Genomic DNA, 22,555 nt, shown 5'->3' with positions numbered 1-22,555 from the left:
ACTGAGAGCAGACGGACTAAAGTCACGCTTCCCTCCTCTCTCCAAACACCAAACCCGTCGTCTCAAGGCAAGGTGAGTAGCGCACAGTACATCCTAGAGCAAACATTTAACATATAAAAATATAAATATATACATATGTATAGGAAAAGACACCGCTCCTCTTTATTTTATTGGATCGCGTTCCTATAATAAAGTTGCATTTAAGGACATATCGAAAATATGCTTAAACTTTTTTTTTTTTTTTTTTTTTTAAGAATTTGTTATACCGGTTCTTAAACAGTTACTCGCTTGTGTTTTTACTTGTAAGCGGTTATAACTAAGCTAAAAGTAAATCTATAAAATGTAATTATACTGTCAGACATGTGTTTTATGTCACACCCACTACGACAGATCAGTCGCTGCTTCGTTACTACTGTTCTCTCTCTCTCTGTAATGAACACATGGACGAGGAAGTCCAAGGCTGTAGCCAGTACCGGTGACTACAAGCTAAAACGTTATGCCACAGTTTAACCTGTGGTATCTGCACTGAGTTCAATCATCTAGACGTATGTTCTCTGACAAAAAGAGCTGAAGTTAGGCTTTTAAATGTGTGTGGCTTTATATCAAACGAGAGTTGGAACAGCAAAGTATCATATAAAGTCTAGCTGGAACAAGTTGTCCTTTTGACAGATGGGACCATGAAGGTTACTTTTAACTTTTTTAATGAAGGTTTAATCAAGCAATCTTTGGTCTTTTATTTATCCAAAATGAACTTTATTTTAGTTTTAACACACTTTACGCAACACCCACTCTCCTTCTCTCTCTTCATGGACAGCACCCTAAGTACGGCACAGTGCACTGTAAACATGTTCTCAGCTCTGTGAGTCAACAGGTCTCGCAATAAACATCACCAGGCAACAGAGTCTCCCGAAGCGTTGTGAAAGAAGGAGGTGGACTTCTGAAAAGGGAAATCATCGTGCTATCATCTCGCAAAATCTGCCCAATAGAAGGAGATCACATGTCTTCGAGTAGCTTGACACATGCAAGGTCGCGGTGCATTCAATGCAGCTGACGTGTGTCTCATTCCTAATCTAGAAAGACTTTCCAATTTTTAGGGGGGGGGGGTGAAACCTAGCTATTGAGCAAACTATTATGTAACAAAGTATGATAAGATTAATCATTATCATGGCATTTGTTTTAGCCTGCTAACACCTGTATTATTGTGCCTGTATGTTAATCATTTGGAGTTTTATCTGTTTTAGATTCTGCCGTGTTGAACGCTTGTTGTGATTTAAGGTTTGTTAGGCCGCATAGGAGATTACAAACAGCAGAAATCCCCCATGTTCCCACTTATAGAAGGTCTAGTTCGCTGTTAATTCAGTGAAGTAACTCCACTATCAGACAGTTTGTCCAGTCTGCCCGATGTTCACGTTAAGCCTGTTACAATAACATCTACTACAGGAACATTTGAACGTCTGAGCAAGTTGTTTTTGGTGTGAAAGTGCTGAAATATGACTGCCCGTTACGATAAGAACTTGACAGATGCGACCCAAATGGAAAATAACCTCGATTCTGCGCTAACTGGCTCAGAGGAGTGCTAACGTGACCGTTGCCGATAAATCCTTAAGAAGCATAGCTCAGCTGTTCTCCTCTGTTTGAGAACACTGAGAGGTGTGTCTGCTCATGTCTATGCATGATATCATTGGGGATTGCAAAGCAAGCGGGGACATGAGATGAGCTTATAATGTTTGCTTTCTCCATATTAGGAAATGTTGCCGGCATGAGGGTGCTGGCATATTTTGAGTGGGTGAGATCCGCATTTCAACAGTTTTGCTATTTATGTGTACTCTTTGTGCCTTTAGTCAGATGTCCCCATTGATACTGAAACTTAATACGAAAGGAGTGCGTTTTCCCACAGAGCCGCTAAGTACGACGTGTTCCCCAAGGATTGTTTCTGAGACGGTGTGAACATGTAATCGGCGGTAGTTGTTTTGGCTGAAAGATATTTGCAGATTGTTGTGTTCTGTGACACTCCTGGAAAGTAGGCCCTTGTCAACATTGACAAATGAAAGGGTAAACAAAGCTTGCAACAGCGTGAAAGATGCGGTTCCTTATCTCGAGGACGCCAGTCGCTTTCATGCCCGTACCTTTAGAAAGGCATCTGAAAAAGAGTTTAGCTATAAATCGGTTTAACCACTGGTCATTATCAGTTCATACTTTTTCTAATATTAAACCTATTGGCTGACCTCAGCAGTAGGTCACCTTGAGCAGGGAAACCCCTGTCTTCAGTTGGTAGCTGTCTTTATATAGACTTCTGCACTTGTGCGGTTTGATCGTGTGTGCTACACATATGAGAAACTGATTGTGTTTGTTGAAAATAATAACCAAACCAAATAGTATTTATTTTAAAGTAAGATAGCATGAGCATACTTACTCTTTTACCATTAGTGAATTCCATGTGAATTTTACTCACAGCCGTGCTGTCCCATCCTCACGTACCTCAAGAAGGATAGCCGATCGTTTACCTGTCCTACATACTTACAGAGCCACGTGCTTTGTGCTTTCCAGGTGTCCCTATCACTTTCACACATGGCTTTAACGTCATCTCCCCCACCTCCACATTCCCTTTGTGGCTCCTTTTCTTTAAAGAGCTCGGTACCCTCCGGGCGTGATGGTGAGGTTTGCGCGTAGGCCCCCCGCTCAGATTCGTCCCGTACAGCTAACCAGGTGACGGGCTACAGCAGGTGGTGCTGTGCCCCTGAGGGTATTTGTCACGGCAGCATGACGTAAAACCTCAAAAAAAAAATGCCTCGGGGATGACAAAGCACAGTTATTCATGAAATACTCATCAGAACTTTTTTTTTCATGCCCGTTGCACAAATCCGTGACTGTTTTTTTTAAATTATTCGTCATGCCCTTTTCAGTGCAGGTGTCGAAATGTTTGAATGCTTTCAGTCACAGTGTTGCGTCCTTGGCAAAAGTGAATTCCCTTTCAACAAAGGCAGTAATAAAATATTATGTTAGCTGAGCAGCTTGTTAAAATCCTTCTTTTCCAGATCTTAAGTTGATTAAATCAGAACTTTAAGTCTTTCCTTTTTTTAAAAAAAAAAGAACTGACAACCACCAACAACCGATCCTGCTGAAAGTCACGTCCAGATTTACTTCCACATCTCCCCTTCCCCGTGTAATTTAAACATACGGTACGTGACAGAATATGCTTGCGGGTTAGCCTTTGATGTCATGTTTTCATGTCAACATCCACCCTTCCTGTCGGGTGGCGCAGAGGTGATATATTTCCACATGCTCTGTGGTCTTTCTTAGCTCGGCGCGCAGGGGCTGACAGGCGCAAAGATAGACTCCCTGCAGCTGAAAACAAACCAGAAAAATGCATTCTCCAAATGTGTTGCCGGGAAATCCTTCATTTGTCACTGTAATGCATTTTGTAATGCACTAAATAGTAACGCGTCACTGCACTTAACCTCAGTGTCTCTTCCAGTAAACAGCGTGCAGCTTCAATCTTTCAGGGGGAAAAGGAATGCATGACAACCAGGCCTTAAAGCAGTGAAACTTAATCGGGCATGAAAAATTTCAGTGCGCCACTTTCTCACCGCCCATTTAATTTCCATGCACATAATGAGAATACTGTGTATACGCCCACAAGGTAGTGCAGGTGGCGAGTCGCCGAGATGTTTAATGGCAGGAGAGACAATAAAGAAGCCCTGAGTTGGCAGTAAATTGAAGCCGAAACTCTGATGAGTCTCCGGCCATTCAGGGTGTGTCTTGTCTTTCCTTAGTTTCCCCTGCAGGCCCGGCAGCGCCGCATGTAGTGCTCGCTCTGTTTGGGATTAACCGGGGGCTTTTTAGCAAGATGGGGAATGCATGCAAGACATTTCATCTCTCAATTACCAGTTCTAAACCCCAGGAATGAGCTGCTCTGTCGACCATATCCATGTCTTACTGGAAAGTTAAATAACAAAACAAAATGGTCCAATCTTTAGAGGACTAATGATCCGTTTGCTTTGTGTTACCTAATTCTCAAAATGCTTTCTTTGCTTTACTTGTTTAGCCTGATGTGAAATGAAAATATACAGCTATGTGTCTGCATTAAGGAGTTTTGTTGTAGTTGTTTTTTTTTCATAAGAACACACTGTGCCTCTTTAGTGAAACAACACTGAAATGATTAGTCCAAAGTGCAGCTTCAGATTGCTGATCTGAGATGTTTTAAGGTAAACAAATCATTAGGAGTGATGCAGATATTTCCGACTTTTCCTCCTCCTTCCTTGTTTTTTTTTTTAAACTCCTGCCACTTATTTCAAGCCCCGTTTTCCGATTTGCTTGAGGATGTGCACCACCACCGTTTAATCCTTTCCGAGAAGCATTAATCTCTCGCTTCCTTGTGTGCTAGTGCTGCGTATTTATCCACCGGCGCTCCGGAAGACGTCCCGGGAACAACTGTCGCCTCCATTGTAAAGGGCATTACTTTATGCAGGAGCTGAGACTTGCTCCACAGCCGATACCAGAGAGCTAGCAGCTTCAGAAGAGGGCTATTAATAGACTGCAGTACTTTAATTTAAATAGCCTTATTGCGATAAAGCAGCAACTGGTTAGACGTTATTAATTCTTTACAGTTTCAGAAGATATAACTACTTTAATGGTTTATACAGTCGCAGCCTCCCTTTCTGTTCGATCTTTATGCGAGATATTTGTTCTGCCAGTGTGCCGTCTCTCCTCCTGTTGCATTCATGTGTGCTCACTCACAATAAAGTCATAAAATCTGTTCTGTTTCCAGGTGCATCATGAACAACAGCTACAGCGTCTCCCTGGCTGGTCCTGCCCCCTGGGGCTTCAGGCTGCAAGGAGGGAAAGACTTCTGTCTGCCCCTCACCGTCTCACGGGTGAGTGGAACACACACACACACACACACAAACACAGCGCTTACGTGCCCTTCACTTCACGACAGTCACCTCGGAGGAATGCTGTTCATGCTCATTATGCCATTTGCCCACTCGGTGATGAAAGTGTGCGCGCCGTCCTCCCCGTGTGTCATTGGTCGTTTGATTTAGACGCCTCCTCTAGCAATTCATGGCCCCGTCACTCAGCCCTCCAGCGGCCTTAACCAGGGGCGATTCTAGACCTAGAGCTTTGCTGGGGCACAGGCCCCCAACTCCCAATACATTAAAAAAAAAATAAAAAAAAAATAAATTAAATGTGTGCGCAATATGAAATAAATGGCTAGCCTACGGGTACAAGCTTCAAAATCATTATTGTCACTGCCATACTGTAGGCCAGGGATTCCCAAAGTGTGGTGCGCGCACCCCTGGGGGTGCGTGAACTGCCTCTAGGGGGTGCGCGAGATGAAAAATGCAATGGCGGAGAAGAAGTTATCTTCTTCTACGCACTAACAGAGCCAGCTGCGCTGCACTTGAAAATCGTCAGATGGATCCTCATTTTTATATCTGTTCCTGAGCCTATGCTCTTTGTTATTTATGTTGTGGGTCTTGTGTAACTTTATTACAATTTAGTTAAAATTACTGGCGTTCTAATTCTGAGCGGCTAACGGCCGGTGATGCTAAAAACAACTAGCGACATACATTAAACAGTAAAGTAAGTAAAGTTGTAACAATTAAATTCACATGGAAATAGCGACACAGGGGTGAAACCAAACGACAATGATGGGCAGTTTATCCGGAACTCACCTGTAAGACAGGTGGAAAGAAATAGCGCTCAGACACGTAGACGTCACGTCCCGAAGTTGTTTCTGAAGTGAGTGCGGGACCCCAATCACAGCCAAAGTCGCGTGAATAAATTACCATATTAAGTAGCCATGTGTTCATTGTGTATGGAGTGAATAAAGCAGCAATGAGTTGCCACATTAGGTACATACCGGTATGTGTAAATTCTGTAAATTATGCCATGTAGACATAAAACCCTAAAGTGATTTTTTTTTTACTAGTGAAATTTATACTGGGGCACTACAGACCAATACTGGGGCACGTGCCCCAGTGAAATCTGTCTGATGACGCCACTGGCCTTAACCCACCTCCTGTCAAGGCTATACTAAACCTATTGTCAAAATACCGTTACGTAACAGTGTTTTGACCACAACAATTTGCCCCTTGAATCTCCCTAATGGACCTCCAGGATATATTTGGAGGATGAAGCTGTTACTGGCGGTTAACAGCTCTTGTCATTTTTAGTGATTCAGCGCTAAGTGTTCTGGCCCTTCCCCTGGTATTTGTCCTGGTCTGAGGCATGAGAATATGGTCTGCAGCGGAAGCATCGGTCCCTGTCATGAGCGGCCCAACTGACTGAAACTCTAGAAACCCACAGTGGCTCTGTAAAAACTATTTGGGACTCTGGGCTACATAAATTCAGCACAGCGGGCTGATTCTAGTTCGTTCTTGACCTGAGATGTCTCCTGGTTTGAAGAAAAAAAAAAAAAAAGCGGCCCTGTTTATGAGTCCAGGGCCTCAGCATATACACACTCACTCTGTTTATGTACATAGAGTAAGATCATCCTCCGCAAAACACTGTGGTTGTTGCACAGATTAAAGAGGGCCACAAGTGCACCTCACTGTTTAGTGAGTAGTCTATTTCCAACGCAGGGTTTATGATGTGTCTCAATTATAACGGCAATTCTCATTGTCAAACAGGATTAAACGCACGCAGCTTGTCTTCCACCAGCGCCGTGTATAGTCTGTGCTTGGAGTCCGGCTTCTCAGTGGCGCTCTGTTCCCGCCGCTTCCTGTTATGAAAGTGTAATCTCAAAGTCACGACCAAGGTCAACGGGTCTGTTTATTTGTTGCTGGCAGGATCAGTAACAGAATCTTGGATGTCACGTGTAGCGAGAAAGAAGTGTCTTTTCTTGTGTGGAAATGTTGCCATCCGTGTGACTCCGGCTTGAAAAGGGCAGCATATCTTCCCAGACTATTTTTATGTCTTGCGTCTGTGATAACAGCGGCACGCAGAACATAGACTTCTATATAAGACAGATACAAGACATGGAAAAGCACAGACATCAAAATCTGCTATATACACCGATCAGCCATAATATTATGAGTAGGTCTACCTTGTGCCTCCAAAACGGTTCTGACTCATCAGAGAATGGACGTGGGCCTTCTGAGGGTGTCCTGTGGTGTCTGGCAACAGAATGTTGGTAGTGGGGGCCTTTGGGTCCTATGGATTGAGGGGAGGGGCCTTTGTTCCAGTGCATCCCACAGATACTTGATCAGTTTAGGATCTAGTGAATTTGGAGGCCAGGTCAACACCTTGTGCTGTTTTCCATGTTTTTTGAGTTTTTCCTAAACCGTGCCTGTGTCAGGCTGCATCCTATTGGGGATGGCCGCTGTTATTGCTATGGGGTGTGCGTGCCTGGTCTGGTCTAGGTGGGTGGTACATGTTTAGTAACATCCACACCAATGAATGCCAGGTCCAAAAGTTTCCCAGCAGAACATTGAATTGTCACAAGATGGTCCATGTTATTTACTTCACCTGTCAGTGGTCAAAATGTTATGCCTGATCGGTGTACATCATAATATACCATTCATCTTCTTATGTTTTTGAAACTATGTGCACTATATCCGCAGTGCATGACAATAAGTTAATAATTTGAATAGGTTAGTTGACCCCATTACTTTGCATCAATCTTATACTCGGGACAACATCTGTTCTTAACGGTTTGACTTCAACTTCCTGAGTGGATGCACATCCTGATCACAATTTGTCATGGCAGATTTACTATTAGACAGGAATTTGTGCTTTTTTTCATTACAGATAAAGTTGATATGTGCGTATAGTGCCGTATGCACCGTCCACAGCATAAAACTCCAAGGAACTTTGAACTGGTAGTTGGAGGTACGTGCCATTAGTGCAAAATAAAATGAGACACTGTTTGTTGAGGAAGATGTAAAAAAAAAAAAAAAAGCCTCAAACTAGAAACATTACAAGTGGATTTAAAGCAGTAGTCTCGGTGAGTCAGATTCTGTGGGCTGTCACGGTGGGTAGATACTCCCAGCTACACAGGCCATAAAAGTGTTTAATACCTCCCGTGTCCAACAGCAGTCCTGCATTGAGTCATTTGTGGTGCGGAGCATGCCGTAGTACTGCTGAGCCAGGCAACGAGACAACGGCGTTTCATTCCATCGCATAACGCCATTCCCGTGACATAGTCTTGTCCCAGCACATGACAAGGGAATGGCTCATATTTCTTGTTATTGTCGGGGCGCCAGGAATAAGCCTAACCCCCTTTGTCTGTTTATCTAGATCCCTGGGTCACACATGGCACAGGCAGTGTAGTGCATGCTGGGTGTGTGCTACAGGAAAACTAATACGTAGATTTGACTAAATGTGATGGATTATATAGTTAGATCTATCAGTACTTCATTGATTGCCGGATTTTTATTCAAAGGAAGGAGTTAGTTAATAGACGGTATATGTGGAAACATCTGCCAGCAGTTTAACCATTACTACAGTCCCTTCGTTAGATGAGTGACGAGAAAATTGCGTTGCCCTCAGGGCTATTTTAAGGTTCATTAGAAACCCACAACGTTAAATGGACCTACTTTGCAGCAAAGACCGTGCATCTGTTGATATCGCGTTAAAGCTGCTATTTATTTTTTGCGTAGATGGATGGGATTGCCATGGAATAATGATGTAATGACTTTACATATGCTTACCACATGTAACTGATCCGAGGCGCTGAATGTATAGCGGGATACTCGCAGGACGACCACGGCCTGTTATCCTGATGCCTTTTTAGGAATTTCTGTCCGGCTTTGGCTGTTACGTTAAATCAAAATATGAGGAGGGGTACATACCATGAGTGCGAGACGGTGTTGGGTGTCACGGCGTGAATAGAAATATTCCCGGGAACATGTGAAAGCCATCATAACCACAGCACCAATTAAATAAACACCACCCTGAAACAGTGTGAAAATGTCCTTGAATAATCTGTTTAATGGATGGTGACTGTGATAACAGCATATTTGTAAATTGTAGGTCTTTATGAGTTCAAATTTATGGGTTTAAGTTGTGTGTTGAAAATTAAACTTTTAGCAGTAGATCTGAATGTTAACAACCGGGACCACCCAATAATGCACGGAGGAGTTATGGAGGAAGTGCCCAATTATGTACATCATTTACGCGGGTGTTTCTGTTTCTGTCCTCCCCCCAGACTCTTTGCATCCATGTGTTTTTTCCAGCTCCTTTTAGGCATTTCTTGACATACAGAAAACCTCGCTTATTTTTCGTGCTAATATAGCATTAAAACGTGTAAAAACTCCGTCAACAAGAAGCTATAACTCTGCTATGTGCGCCCCTGTCTATCAGTGTTTGCTTACGGCGGGTCAGACGGGGGTCGGCCGGGTGAAATTTTCCCTTTTCTGCCTCCACTGACCCCTCACTTCCTGCTCTAGTCTCTTCTGTTGTTTCAGTGGCTTGCGAGTGAACATAAAACAAGCTTATTTTAGCCCTGTGTTTGCAGTTGGCTCGTTACCACCACATGTGTTCTTTTACAAGCATCATTATTACATTGCTTTTTTTATTTTTTTTAATACAGCGAAGCTCCTTTTGACTCTGAAAGAACAGGAATTTGATTGCGCGGGCAGCCCCATGACAACACGTGGGCTAAGTCTTTGTGAAGTTTTGTTGGGCCGAACCTCTCCTGAGCTTACAGAGAGAAACTGGGACAGCTGTTGCTCTTTTCTTTTTCTTTTTTTTAACAAGAATTGTGACTTTAATATGCATCTCCCTTTACTGTCCTCTTTGATCTAACTTTAAAACATATCCTTTACTCACCAGCTTTTCCTCTTCGTAGGCACTTTTCCCCCCCTGATCTTCTTTAAATCCACGACTTTAAAGGTTGCAGTTTAATTTCCTCTCTGCATTCTTTGCATGCTTCTAAAAAGAAATGCAGTCAAGTGGCATGGATAACCTCTAGTAACATTTAGCTTCTGAATAAATAAACTGAAAAAATGCAGTTCCACAGCTGAGAAACAAGCAATTCAGAGGAGGCACTTAACAGCTGGATGTTTTAATGGAGAATTAAGGCCAATCATTATCAAGGTATCGTTGAACGCCTCACAAACTCGTCATGCGTCATTTAGAACTTACTTGCTTCACTGGACATCTGAATGGGCTGCACAGTTTAACGCCAAATATCACTCCATCGCATGACAGCAATATTTCTCAAGTGCAAGTGATAGAATCTCTTTAGATCAAATCATCTTGTACATTTGTAAGTCATTTACATCAGCGCGCAGAGACAATTGTATCTTGTTAATCTCCACGGATAAAGGATATTTAGGCTGTCGGACATTAGGTAATAAGTTCTGGTTCAGCTCATGTCTTAAAAAAAAAACCTTCAAAACTCCCCCTGGCATTTCAGGAAACCACAGAGACAGATAGCTCATGGTCTGTGCTGTGTAGCTGCCAAACAGCTTGTATATTTTATCTCACTCTCGTATTAAAAACTAAAATGTAATAGAAACCAGTGAAATGTCTATTCAGTATCTCTTTACATCATGTATGCGTAGGTATATATACAATAACGTACACTACGCAAGGTATTTTTTCATTAATCTGTGAGTTGGTGTAGGCTCCTTGAGGATGTCTTCGTGTTACATATGGGTCTCGTAGAAACTGTTATCTGCAGTATGTGTTTGATCCCTGTATGATCTCCTCGGTGTCTGCTGTGTGTGCTGAGGGCATCTGCTTCCCGTCTCCCTAACGCTGTATGGCAGAGCTATAAAGAATAACTAAGCCGTCACTTGATTTGGATTCAGATCACTCACGCTTTTTTGGATGACATACGTTTAAGGGAAAACTTCACTTCTTATTCCGTTTTGATTTGCTCCACGTTATAAAACGACACGTGCCGCATGATCTGCAGTCATGGTTTGCAGCTTGGACTGCAACCCGCACAAGCATTTCGTGTTTAAGGCAATGTCTGCGCGCCTGTCCAGATTAAAGGTCTACTCTGTCTCATGCATACAAAATAAGTTTTTCAATGCCTCTATAAGTTGTGCCACGTACCATTTTGTCTCCTGTCATTAACGCGATATACAACAGAAAAGGCACTAAGTCAAACCTAACAATTATCCTGTCATTTAGCTGAACACAAATCCAAAAAGGCTTGGTCAGGAAAGCTGCATGAAACACGGACGGTGGTAGAAACCGGCACTGAAACCGGCACTGAAACTTGGCTCGAGACTCGCCGTGTCTAAAAGCCTTTTCATATCATCTGGCTTAGCAGCGTCACCCAGCCGGGTTTGTTTCTGACCTGACTGAAGAGCATTCAGTATTCAGCGCAGGGTTGGTACGGCTTTGTGTGTTTTTGTTTGTGTTGTCATGGCGATTTGACTGAGCGCTCCTTGTAGGTCTTGCCTGGCATCTCGTGTTTTCTGGCTGGCAGAGCGACGCATTAAAAGACTGGGGTCAAACCATGACAACCATTTGTCCACCCCTCTTCGAGTACCCTTAATTGGGGATGTTTGGCTTGGAAGAAAAGCGCACCTTCGCTATTTGGTCCCTTCCCGACTGCTGGACGCTGCTCCTCCATTAATGTGTACTTCTTGTCTTGCTTCCTCATTGCCGCTTGAACAGTTTGCGCAAGGTGTTGCAACTGTGTTGATGACTGTCCAAGAGATTCTTTAGATTTTCCTGAGCGGATTGATTGAACGCACGAGAATATTGTTTAACAAGCTTCACAATTGAGACATTTTGAGTCATCAATCATTTTTTCAGACACTCTGCTATTCATTGGATCAAAAAAGTGGTATCATAAAACTTACACTATTACCAGCAACTGGGAAGCTTGTGAGAAAGTTAGTCTAAGGCAGCTTCATAATTACACAGTAAGGCAAGCTTCTTCAGGCTGGTGATGGTATAATGTTAGGCCCAAGCCTTTTCCATATAAGGTCCTCCATCTAACTCCATACTACGCAGACATGACATGCATCTCTCAGACCTTCCAGCTCCCGCCGCAAGACGCTTCCTGTAACATGACTTCTCAGATGTGAAATGACCACAGCCCTCTTCCTTACTCCATAATTTCACAGAAGGCAGGAAGTTGCACACTGACAAACCCGGGAGATGATTACTAACCCCGTAATGCTGAAGTGTGAGCTTAAATATGTTACGCTACCGTGAATATGTCCGCTTATTTGGACGTGCGCGCGTTTGAAATAAGTCTTCTCCTTAAAATACTTGTACCACTGCAACTATAAATCAAAAGTTTAGCACCGCAGCGTTAATTTGTTAGTGCAGCTTTAGAGCTCATTTGGCAGCGGCCTGTTTCCAGCATTCGTGTGCCAAAAACTTAGCCATACCGGCTACTTAAAAAAAAAAAACTTGCTTTCTCTTCAAACAGAACCTTCATGTCTTGTTTTCACGGCTAATGAATCTTGTAAAAATCGCTCTCTTGTCTTTGTTCATTCACTGCCTCATTACAGTTACACTGATTATTGAGAAAGCATTTCAATCTGCCGCAGTCTTCAGAGTGAACCGCGTCTTTTGCGTTTTTGTTTTTTACTTTGATGCCTATATTTGGTTATGGCAACAGATTGATTGAAGACATATGGATGCGATAGTTAATTAAACTCCTAGGCTTCTGTTCAGTCTCTTGTGCTTTTTATAGTTTTCTAAGTGTGTCTTCACATACAGATAGACATTGAGACATTTTGGACCAAAACATTTTTATTTTCTAATTTTTTTTTGCTGTATAAGGATCCACCAAAACGTTGTGCAATACACTACATTTACTGGAGCACATGACTTACTACAAGTGTAGTACTAGCGTGGAACAACCAGTCATTATCAGAAACCCCACAGCAGTAAAATCACCAGTGTGGAGAGGACCACTGCAGCACAGCAGCCACACCATTATGTGGTTGGAATCCCATTCATGTAAACACAGTTGGAAAAGACACCTCTTTCATTTGGAAAGCCTTATTCTCTTCTGGTATATGAAGACAAAGCCATTTCTTTTTTTTTACTCCATAAATAACCCCCCTCGCCTCTTGGGTGACCTTCTCTCTTTGACATAGCAACGGTTTTAAAATAGTCACACATTTCGATTGCATAATATGATCTGGCTAATCGGATTTGGTAAAACACTCGGCTGAAATGTCCTGCTCTCTTGAGAGAGGGAGAGAGAGAGAGAGCTGGGGTAGCACAGCCAAAAGCTTCTGTCCGTTACTTATCTGCTCTCCGTCACGAGTGCCTCGGACCTCTCTTGATTTATATTTAAAAACCGCGCATGCCAGAGATTCCTGCTGTAACATCTATTTGTTTTGCGTCCACATGAGAAAGACGGCGTTTGAGTGAAAGAAGTTGGCGTTTCTGAAGTGCTCTTTGTCCACCGCAGACTAAAGCATTTAACATCGTTAACCGCACATAAAAACACAGATTTTGCTGAGAATGCTTGTAGGGCCGTCTGATATACCAAATGTTTGAAGAATCGCCATATATAGAGCTATGCATTGTCCTTTTCACATCCCTACAAGGAGAGAACTGCACATCTCCTTTTCACTCTCTCTCTCTCCCTCTCTCTCTCTCACTATCACACAAAAGGCATGTAGAGATGGAAAGACGTGCATGTTTAACAACCGTTCCGCGGCTTTTCTCCGCTATTGGAAGCCGCGTAGTGAGGAAGTGGCAGCAGATGCCAGGCAATCTCCGAGGACTGCTCACGCTCGCTTTATTGAGCTAATGAGTTGCTTTATTGAAAGTCAATGAGTCAGGGCAGACTCGGTAAATGCTGGCAGGTGTGTGTGACGCCGCGTCGTACATTGATTGAGCAAGTGAGTCAGTTGAAGCCATGTCCATGCCTGCATAGTGAGTACCCTGCCCTTTGTTAGTAATCCTTTGTGAGTGAGTGCTCTGCAGGCTTCTTAGGCATTGGCATGCATACGTCAGTGTCAGCAGCACATCCGACACTTGTAGTTGTAAATGACACAAGGAAAGCTCCAAAGAAAAATGTGTTAGTCATCGTTTCTCTCTCCCTTTCCCACTCTTTTCCCCTGCATTGTTGTAACAAGGGTTAACACAATGTTCAATAGTGCTTTTAGAGTTAATGCAGTCAACCAGAATACATTTTTTTATCAGCGTTACTGTTTTTATCTGTCTAGATGTTGTCTGGTTTTGTCTCAATAACTTCAATAAAGTATGTATAGTTAAGCTGGCACATTGTTGGTTCTGCATCGTCTAAATGGCATTTTTTTTCTGTCCAACACTCTCCACCCGTTGGACGTCAAGCCCTCTTTATTCACGTGTGCCGCCGCTCCCGACTTCTGTTCTTCCACCCTCTCGAGAAGAGATGACGTAAAGTTATGATCGTAACAAAGCCATCACGAGATAAAGAGTACACAGCGTCCCTTTCTTTTTTTTTTTTTGTTCCGACACGATTGCAGACAGCGTGGCTGTACAGGTTTTAAGAGGGCTAAGACTTTGGTGAGTGGTTGATGAGGTGTGCGGTGTGTGCAGCCGCCCCGCGTAAGTCTATGATGAGGCGCCACACCTGCTTGCGACTCATCCCAACGTCACGGGTCTGTTACGTTACTTCTTCTGTGTAAAAATGCAAGTCTCAGCAGGAAGGGAAGAGGTTGATGGTTGATGGTCTGATAAACCCTAGCCCTTTATAGCTATAGGGCTTTAATCTTAGAGGGCCGCGTTATCACGTTTGCAATCAAAACTATCAGGTAGTATAAGGTTCCTCCTTTAAAAAACAGGTGGCTTTTTAAATATTTCCTAAGGATGACCAAGTACAGGTCAAAGTACTCACATTAGAGTCACTGTAGCCGTAAAGTGGTTATCATAGAGCTGTTTTACTAATACGGGTACATAAGTACAATATCAAGATAGGAAGTAGTGCCAAATACATGGAGCTTCAAATGTAAAAACTTTCCCAGAGCTCGCAGTCTGAGCACCAGCACCTTTAAACACCACTGTAACAGACAGGCCTCAGGGCAAAGAAAAATTTCTCAATGTCCTCCACAGACCAGCCATGATTAAGATTCAACCCATGTGTTTTTAATTTGTGGTCAGTTGTCATTTGTTAGCGTGAGTCATCTTTGTAGGAATGTTTTTTTGAATTTTTTTTGAATTTTATGGGAAGATTGTTATGTTGGAGTCAGAGCAATGGATGTTGTTGATGTTGTGCGGGGAATGAGATACCCATCTCATCTGACAAGGGTTGCATAAGACAGGAAACGGAAAGGAGATCACAATGCATGGTGATTACAAGAAAGAAACCAACACAACATGCGCACACTGCATTTTTCTTATTGTATAGCATGGAGTACTGGAACGAAATAAACCATTGCATTTGAAATGTAAACCCATAACAAAAAAATAAGGCAGATTTAAATGCTTCTGCAGGCTTCCACGAAACACGGGTCAAGCAGTCCAACATGTCTGGTGCAAACACGTGCATAATGAGCGTTCTTGTCTCATTCAACTCTGTTTTTCCTCTTTGCAGCTGACCGATGGAGGGAAGGCAGTCAAAGCCAACATCAGTGTTGGAGACATCATTCTGTCTATTAACGGCGTTTCCACAGACAGCATGACTCACCTAGAGGCTCAGAACAAGATTAAGGCCTGCACAGGCAATCTCAGCCTCACTCTACAGAGGTAACATGCACATACAGCACACTTTAAACAACATAATCTAGGGAATGCAGTTAAATCCATGCATCGATCATCCTCTCATCCTCCTGGCTGCACTGTTGGAGTAAATTTTCATGTTTTTCTTTATAGTTAATGCAAAGGTGGTGTAAAAAAACTGAACCCGTTGTATTCTCTATTACATTTTTTCAACTTCTGTGTATTGAAACTAGTTTGAAGGAGGTGCACAGCCTGACATACTGCACAAATCACGTTTAAGCAGCGACAAGGATCTTAATTTTCATATTTGTTCCGTTTGGGTTATATTATTCAATTTGGATTTTCATAATTAGAAACAGATGATGCTAATTTGTAACGGTTCAATGTTTCTGACACAGCAGATGTCCCTGAAGTCTTTAAGGATGTTTTGAAAATGCTAAAAATACTTGATCAAGACTGTTGTTCCTTCCACAGTAGCACTGATTTACTTATCTTGTCATCTACATTACATTAAAAACAAATAAAACAGGCCACAGAGGCCGAATATCATATTTATAACAATACATGTTCTGTAAAGTCTCACACAGAGCAATGGTTTGTAGTTTATAGTCAAGGGGTCACACTTTAGACTTAAAGTAAACATGTTTCATTCTAATAAATAGACATGACAGTTTCCACAGATGAAATGAAGCGCTCTCTCCATTTTTGGTTATTACAGAGATGCACGCTGTTCCTAGCTGATGCAGTGTGCAGAACCAGAGCTGTAGAAGACATTCAGCTTTATATCTGACGTTGAGTTCATCGTTAACTCCCTGCTCCTTCCATTAGTTCAAGCGTATAATATTCTGAGGCTTGTTAGCTTATTAAACCCTAAGCGCAGCATTAGGGACCCTTTGAATGAAGGCTCTTAAAGCCCTCAGTTCTGAAATACACGCTTCAAAGGAAAGGAAACGCGGATGCAACTGCACATGTCATTATATGTGTTCACTTAAGATGGTTTCAGCAGGCGAGTGAAACAGCTTTTATAGCTCATGTACAAAAAAAAAAAGGGGCTAAGCGTACATGGTCACACTGAGTTGCTTTCGTGATATAAAGAAGTAGTTTATGCATTACTCTTCAGCACCTTATTTATATAATAAGAAAAATCGGAAAGGAGGTGGAGCATGAGAGGAGCATGAGTGGACAGATTACATCCAGGCAGGCAGTTAGCAACCTGTGAGGGCTCCCACCTGTCACTCAAAGCAGCCACACCTTGATTTACTCATTGATATAATTTAAATTGGTGAATTATATAATTCACTGCCGTACATTTTTGAGAAATTGGGAAATTAACCATGAAGACTTTTATTCTAGTACCAGACTGTAAACGCGTTTATTTCTTCTGTAAAGTTCGGCGTTTTTACGAGGAAGTCTCACGTTTGTAGCCAGCCTCAAGTGGCCATTTGAGGAACTGCAGTCTTTAGCACTCGAGCGTTGTCTTACTGTTTTTCACCTTGACACCATCGACGGGCAGCTTTAGTGTCAGACACGAAACAAATGGAAGCGAAGCACGCACACTTCCCAAGCTGTAAAACATGTTGACAGACAAAACTCAAAGCCTGGTTTGCTTGTCCTGTCATTCCGGCACCACATCAAAGCAGAAAAGGAGCCTCTGCGCTTTAATCGTGGGAAAACCATCTGAAAATAGCCCTGTCCCACAGCTGTATGCAATCTAGCGTGGGCAATGGATGCACAATGAAACATCAAACGCTCTGGTCTCAGAAAACATGTAAACTACAACTAAAATCAACAACTAAGCAATGGTGGTCTCCTTGTTACTAGTAATACGCAAGACCAGGTTTTAAAATGCGATATTTTGAGGAGCCCACCAGGGTGACTGGGTGACCCCTAAACTGAGGCCATCATCCTTATTGCAGTACCATGCAGCATGCACCCTTTGCTCCATGGTACCCACTCTCTCTCACCCCTTTAATTCATGTCACTCTCCACTATTAACTAATCAAATAAAGGCATAAAATACCGAAACATAAAAATTCAGAGGAAGCTGCATAAAAAATGATGTCAGCAGCTCATTCAAAAAGAGACATTTGATATCAGTCAAAAGGAACATGGCCAATTTGAAAATCGTGGTGAAAATCTGTCAAAAATTATAGCGTTAACTAGCAAATTTCTTAGATTTATATGCTATTTGGGTTCTGACACCGAAACCTCAGTATAAATAATGTCGTCCTGCAAGTACGAACCTGAAAGAATTCCCTCTGTCAAGCACAGAGTTTCTCCTTCCGTGCCCACGGATTTGATTTACGATTTTGGCATAATCATGTTACGAGAGCACTGAGAGTTGATTCATGTGACTGCAGTTTTCTCCCATTATGTCACTCTGTCATAGCTGACATTCTTCGAGCCGTTCCATAAAAAGAGGGTTGAACATTCAAACCGTCCTAGTGTAAAAATGTCTGACGTCTGACTGAGAAGAAACACAACCTACATTTTACCCACACGAACATAATGGAGAATATAGTTTATGTGAACAACACCATTCAAGGCTGAAAAAGGTATCATGTACAGTGTAATTGCACTTTTAACTATTGGACATGAGTGATAACTGATCGCACATTGATTTACTCACCTTTATTATGAATAAATAATGCTCAAACAGGAGCTTTATTATGAATAAAGATGAGCCAGTAGATATGGGATGTTATTGCCTTTGCTCCTAGGACTTATTACTACTACCTTTTTCTAAAGTGAGTGCTTAATTGAGGAAAAAAGGCTGTTTGAGTATGTTTCCCCATCTGTCTTTAATGAATACTAGGGAGCATTTAAATGATTTAAAGGACTTGGAGACCCCTACATTTGTCTGTAATGGCTTTTGTTGCGGTTCTTGTTTAATGCTCCTGAGTATCTGCAACTTTCACGTGGATTGTGTTGTGTCTTTATGAGCAACATTTGCATTTGTACTGTTGCCTTTCTTAGTCAGGACTTTCTTGCAAAAGAGATTTTAATCACAAACAGACTTTTATTGCTGATTAAACGACAGTTAAAACACTTAGATGTATGTTATTTTGGAAACTTTGCTCACTCAAAAGCGTCCAGTGGAAACCACTTACGCGTTGCGTACAATGCAGTGCAGTCTCTCTGTATATTGTGCAGCCAGAAAGGAAGTGCCAATACATTTAAGTTGTTTTTCCCCGTTGCTAGGTGAGGGCAAACATGTTTTCATCGGAGAGGAAATGGACTTTGGAAGTAACCTCTTTGTCCATGTCGCTCCTCTGTACAATAAATCAGAACAGATGATGAGTGTGAAGAGCCGTTTTGTGGCTTGTCACATAGAGAAAGAAACCAGGTCTTCCTTCCCAAGGTTGCACTTCCAGAATAAGACGTGGAAATGGTGTCTGTTTGCTCTTTGGCAGAATGTCATTATCAGAGAGAAAAACTAGAAGAAGTAGAATTGTGTTTGTGGAGAGATGACAGCAAGAAGTATGCAAACAATTATGTGTGGCTGTTTGTTTATGCGCTTTATATTTAGTGACGCTTTACAGTAGTTTTCAAAAGCAAAACAGACTGATTGTCCGTTTGTTGATGCGTCGTACGCTGCTCACATGCAATTTTCAGTAAATGTCAATACTGCGGAAATCTTGCTTCTGAACAGTCACCAGGCGGCTGTGGGAAACGGCCTCAAGAAAAAGTACCGTAAGCGATGTTTATTTATTGTCACTGAAATATGCGCCGTCGTGCAACGAGACGCCGCTCCCTAGAAGTTGCGGCTGAGTGCACCTGGTTAGAAGATAACATGGCAAACCGTATGATCTCGCAATATTTGGATTTCTTTGCACACGGATTCAGCTCCCACAGCACATGAGTGGCATTTTCCAATTGTGTGCATGTGTGTGTTTGTATTTTTTGTGCCCACGCTGTTTGCGTGGGAAGAGGATAGCGTGAAGCTTTGGTAGGCGGGACGTTACACTCCCAGCTCCTCACCTATTGGACTGTCCCAGCTAAATATGTATTTAGCTGGGACAGTCCAATCTGCAGACGTGTTCTTACATAGTCAGCAGCTCTTATTCTATGGTTATAACAAGGTGAACTAGAGGGCAGTCCCCCTTGACTCCTGGCTGCCTTGAGCCAGATGTGGTCTGGTGGTCGGAATAAAAGTAAAAAAAGGATGGGGGCTTATTACATTGTTTGGACCTACATTTCAGTGATCCAGTAACACGAGGACAGTATATACGCTTGTGGGCGCAGTGATTCAACCTCAAGGAAAACTTTCTCATACCTCAACTTTCTCCGTTTACTAATAAATTCAAATATGAATGTATTTTTCACTGTTTAAAGTTTTTATTCCACCATTTTTCTTGCCAAGACAAGCACGCACGGCCGCTGAGGAGCCGTACTATTCGGAGAGAGGCACATGAACGCCATTTATTATCATCTAATGTAATGCATGTGACTGATGCTGATATGGGCAAGTGCAGCGGGTCCCTACTTGACACGTGTAGGCTCACACCGGACATGAAGTATCCAGGCAACTGACTGCAGCAACAGGCCGTCTGGTAACATCCCGATAAGCGCTCGCCCTGGAAATAGCATGTTTCTGTCATTGTTAGCGCTGTCATCGCCGTAAATCGCTGTCCTCCCCTTTGAAACCTCCTGTTTTGAATTATTTCCAATTAAATGTCCTCGTGAGCTCTGCCCGCTCCCACAATTCCCTCTTCTGAGATGCTGATTCTTGGTAAAAAATGTGAGGCGGCGGCATAGAGGCAAGAGAGGGAACAGGAGAGGCATTGTGCCAGGCGCAAGCTGTGAGTTTTGCCACTGACCGGATAGGCTGGCTACATTGGAAAAAAATACAAAAACATAGAAGAAAATGCCGCTACTGGACTTTTTATTTTGCTTTCCTATGTCTTTTCTCCTATTTTTCTTTCTTGTCCGTGTTTTTTCATGCAGTTAAATCTGAGAAAACACACTGTGTTTGCCAGGTCTCCCACCGAGTTTGAACATTTATCACACAAGTTAAAATACAAGAAGGGCTGAGCTCGTTCGACACAATTTTGGAGTAATGTAACCTCTGCATGACATTAAAAGCACATGTGAATTGGACTCATGCAGCGGTGACTCCTAGAGAATTGAGCAAAAGGCGACGGCAGATGCTGAGAGACACAAATCATTAAAGGATGTTTCTATAGAACTTTTCCAAAATCTTCTGAGTCTGAGTGTGACCGGGTGCAGGGAAAAATTGAAGGATACACTTGCAGTATGCAAGGCGTTTTTTTCCTCTATGTTAAAAAATGGAAATGTGAGTCTGTAAGTTGGTAAAGCATGTGTCAGTGTTGAGAAAGCCGTGTCTGTTAGCCTCTCCATCATTCAGTCAGATGCCATATGCCAGACTGTTTCTCTTGGCCCTGAAAGAGACACGGGCAGGGTGGAAATGCGTCAGTCTGCGTTGCCCTCAGGCTCATGACTTCTCATTCTCTTACTCTGGACTGTGTGCGACACAAAGTGGGTACACAGAGAAGTCTGTGATGATGAAAACCACACTTTTTTTTATTTTTATTCTTGTGTCAAACAAATCTGATGTTTATTTAAATCTTGCACATATGCACCGTTTTTATTAGGTCTGTACATTTGATTCAGACATAAACCTTGGGGATATCTGCGTGTGTGATCTAATAAAACGACCAAAAACCAAATACACAAGGAATTTCGGTTAGACTTGGAGGCGTGATCTGAACAAGCTGCAACCTCCGGGGCTGAAAAATGAAGCAGAACTTAAAGGGGAAATACTGTTTTTTACAACCTGGACCTTATTTCTCGCATAAAATACGATTGTTTATTCACCCATATAACTTTTGTGTAATTTGTAGTTGTTGGGGAGATATTTAGATCTGCGTATATCCATATAGTGGGAGTGAATGGGGCACCGAAACGCAGCCTCTAAATAACGCATTATCTGCCACGAAACTCGTTCATTCCACCAATATTTTGTTATCGTACGCTAGTGCTATTCCCCGCTGAGTCCGGAGTTACCTGTTATCAGCATCCAGGGTCTGCTGACCTGGATGATGTCATCTCTGAGCGCCGCGCACACCTGCAATTTGCTGTAAACGATCTTATGTTATGCCAGAAATAAGGTCCAGGTTGTAAAAAACAGTAGTTGCCCTTTAAGGCTCATTTAAGGTACTGCGGCACATAGACGCTGTAACTTACACACATTGCCATTTATACTTGTGCGCTCTGGCTCACTCTGTAACAACGCCACCCACCCGTGTCTTTATTGCCATTCGGGTTAATTTTTGTATCTACTTCCTGCTTCACTTTCCACTTCCTGCTTCACTTTCAACAATGGCGACGGAAACTTTCGGCAAGTCATACAACTTGTATCTCCGAACTCCTCAGTTACCCTTTCCTCAATGTGTTCCATCTTTATTGATCCAAAACAATCAATTCGAAAATTGCAGCGATGGAGATGCAGCCGGAAATACTAAAGCAGAAACACCAATCACAGCCCTAGATGCCTAAAGTGCCTAAAACTGACGTTCCTCAAATGTCCAGTAGAGGCTGGACAAATAAGGTTTTGGTTTCCCCATTCAACTGCATCGAGGTGAACCTTTATATAACTCACCCGTTTCAATCATATCAAGGCTTAAAGTCGTGCAGAATTAAGGGCATAGCTGCTTTGAGTGAGATGTGGCTGTCATCACATGCCACTGGCCATCTGCCTAGATGTCATTTGCCCTGCCTCGGCTGCACTCACGCTCCACCTCGATTTTTGAATTAGCCAGGGGTCAGGCATTGCTAAAAGGGCAGCCAGAGCCACCACACTTAACTTGGAAACCACTCGTCAGTGTTGTTACGGAGGCTTTGTCCCAGTAGCTCTGAAAATAACTGTATCCCTGTGTCTTAATTAGTGACAGGATTCCTCTGTGTAATAATGAAACTCTCTTATTTATTTATTTTTTTGTCATTCCTGGTCCAA

The 22,555-nt window shown here is 42.6% G+C and overlaps 1 protein-coding gene across 1 annotated transcript in view; it reads left to right on the top strand.

The window, feature by feature from the left end:
- The window catches only part of pdlim5b (PDZ and LIM domain 5b), a 35,638-nt gene continuing 13,083 nt past the window's right edge, over nt 1-22,555 (top strand). Inside the window, exons 1-3 of the mRNA XM_084571653.1 lie at nt 1-72; nt 4,769-4,874; nt 15,455-15,606. Coding sequence (XP_084427779.1) covers nt 4,776-4,874; nt 15,455-15,606 — 251 coding nt within the window. The 5' untranslated portion in view covers nt 1-72; nt 4,769-4,775. The remainder of the gene's footprint in view (nt 73-4,768; nt 4,875-15,454; nt 15,607-22,555) is intronic.

The sequence above is a fragment of the Chelon labrosus genome (genome assembly GCF_963514085.1).
Source record: "Chelon labrosus genome assembly, chromosome: 22".
NCBI lineage: Eukaryota > Metazoa > Chordata > Actinopteri > Mugiliformes > Mugilidae > Chelon > Chelon labrosus.
The sequence above is the reverse complement of the archived record's forward strand: the minus strand, read 5'-3'. Positions and strand labels throughout refer to the sequence as shown.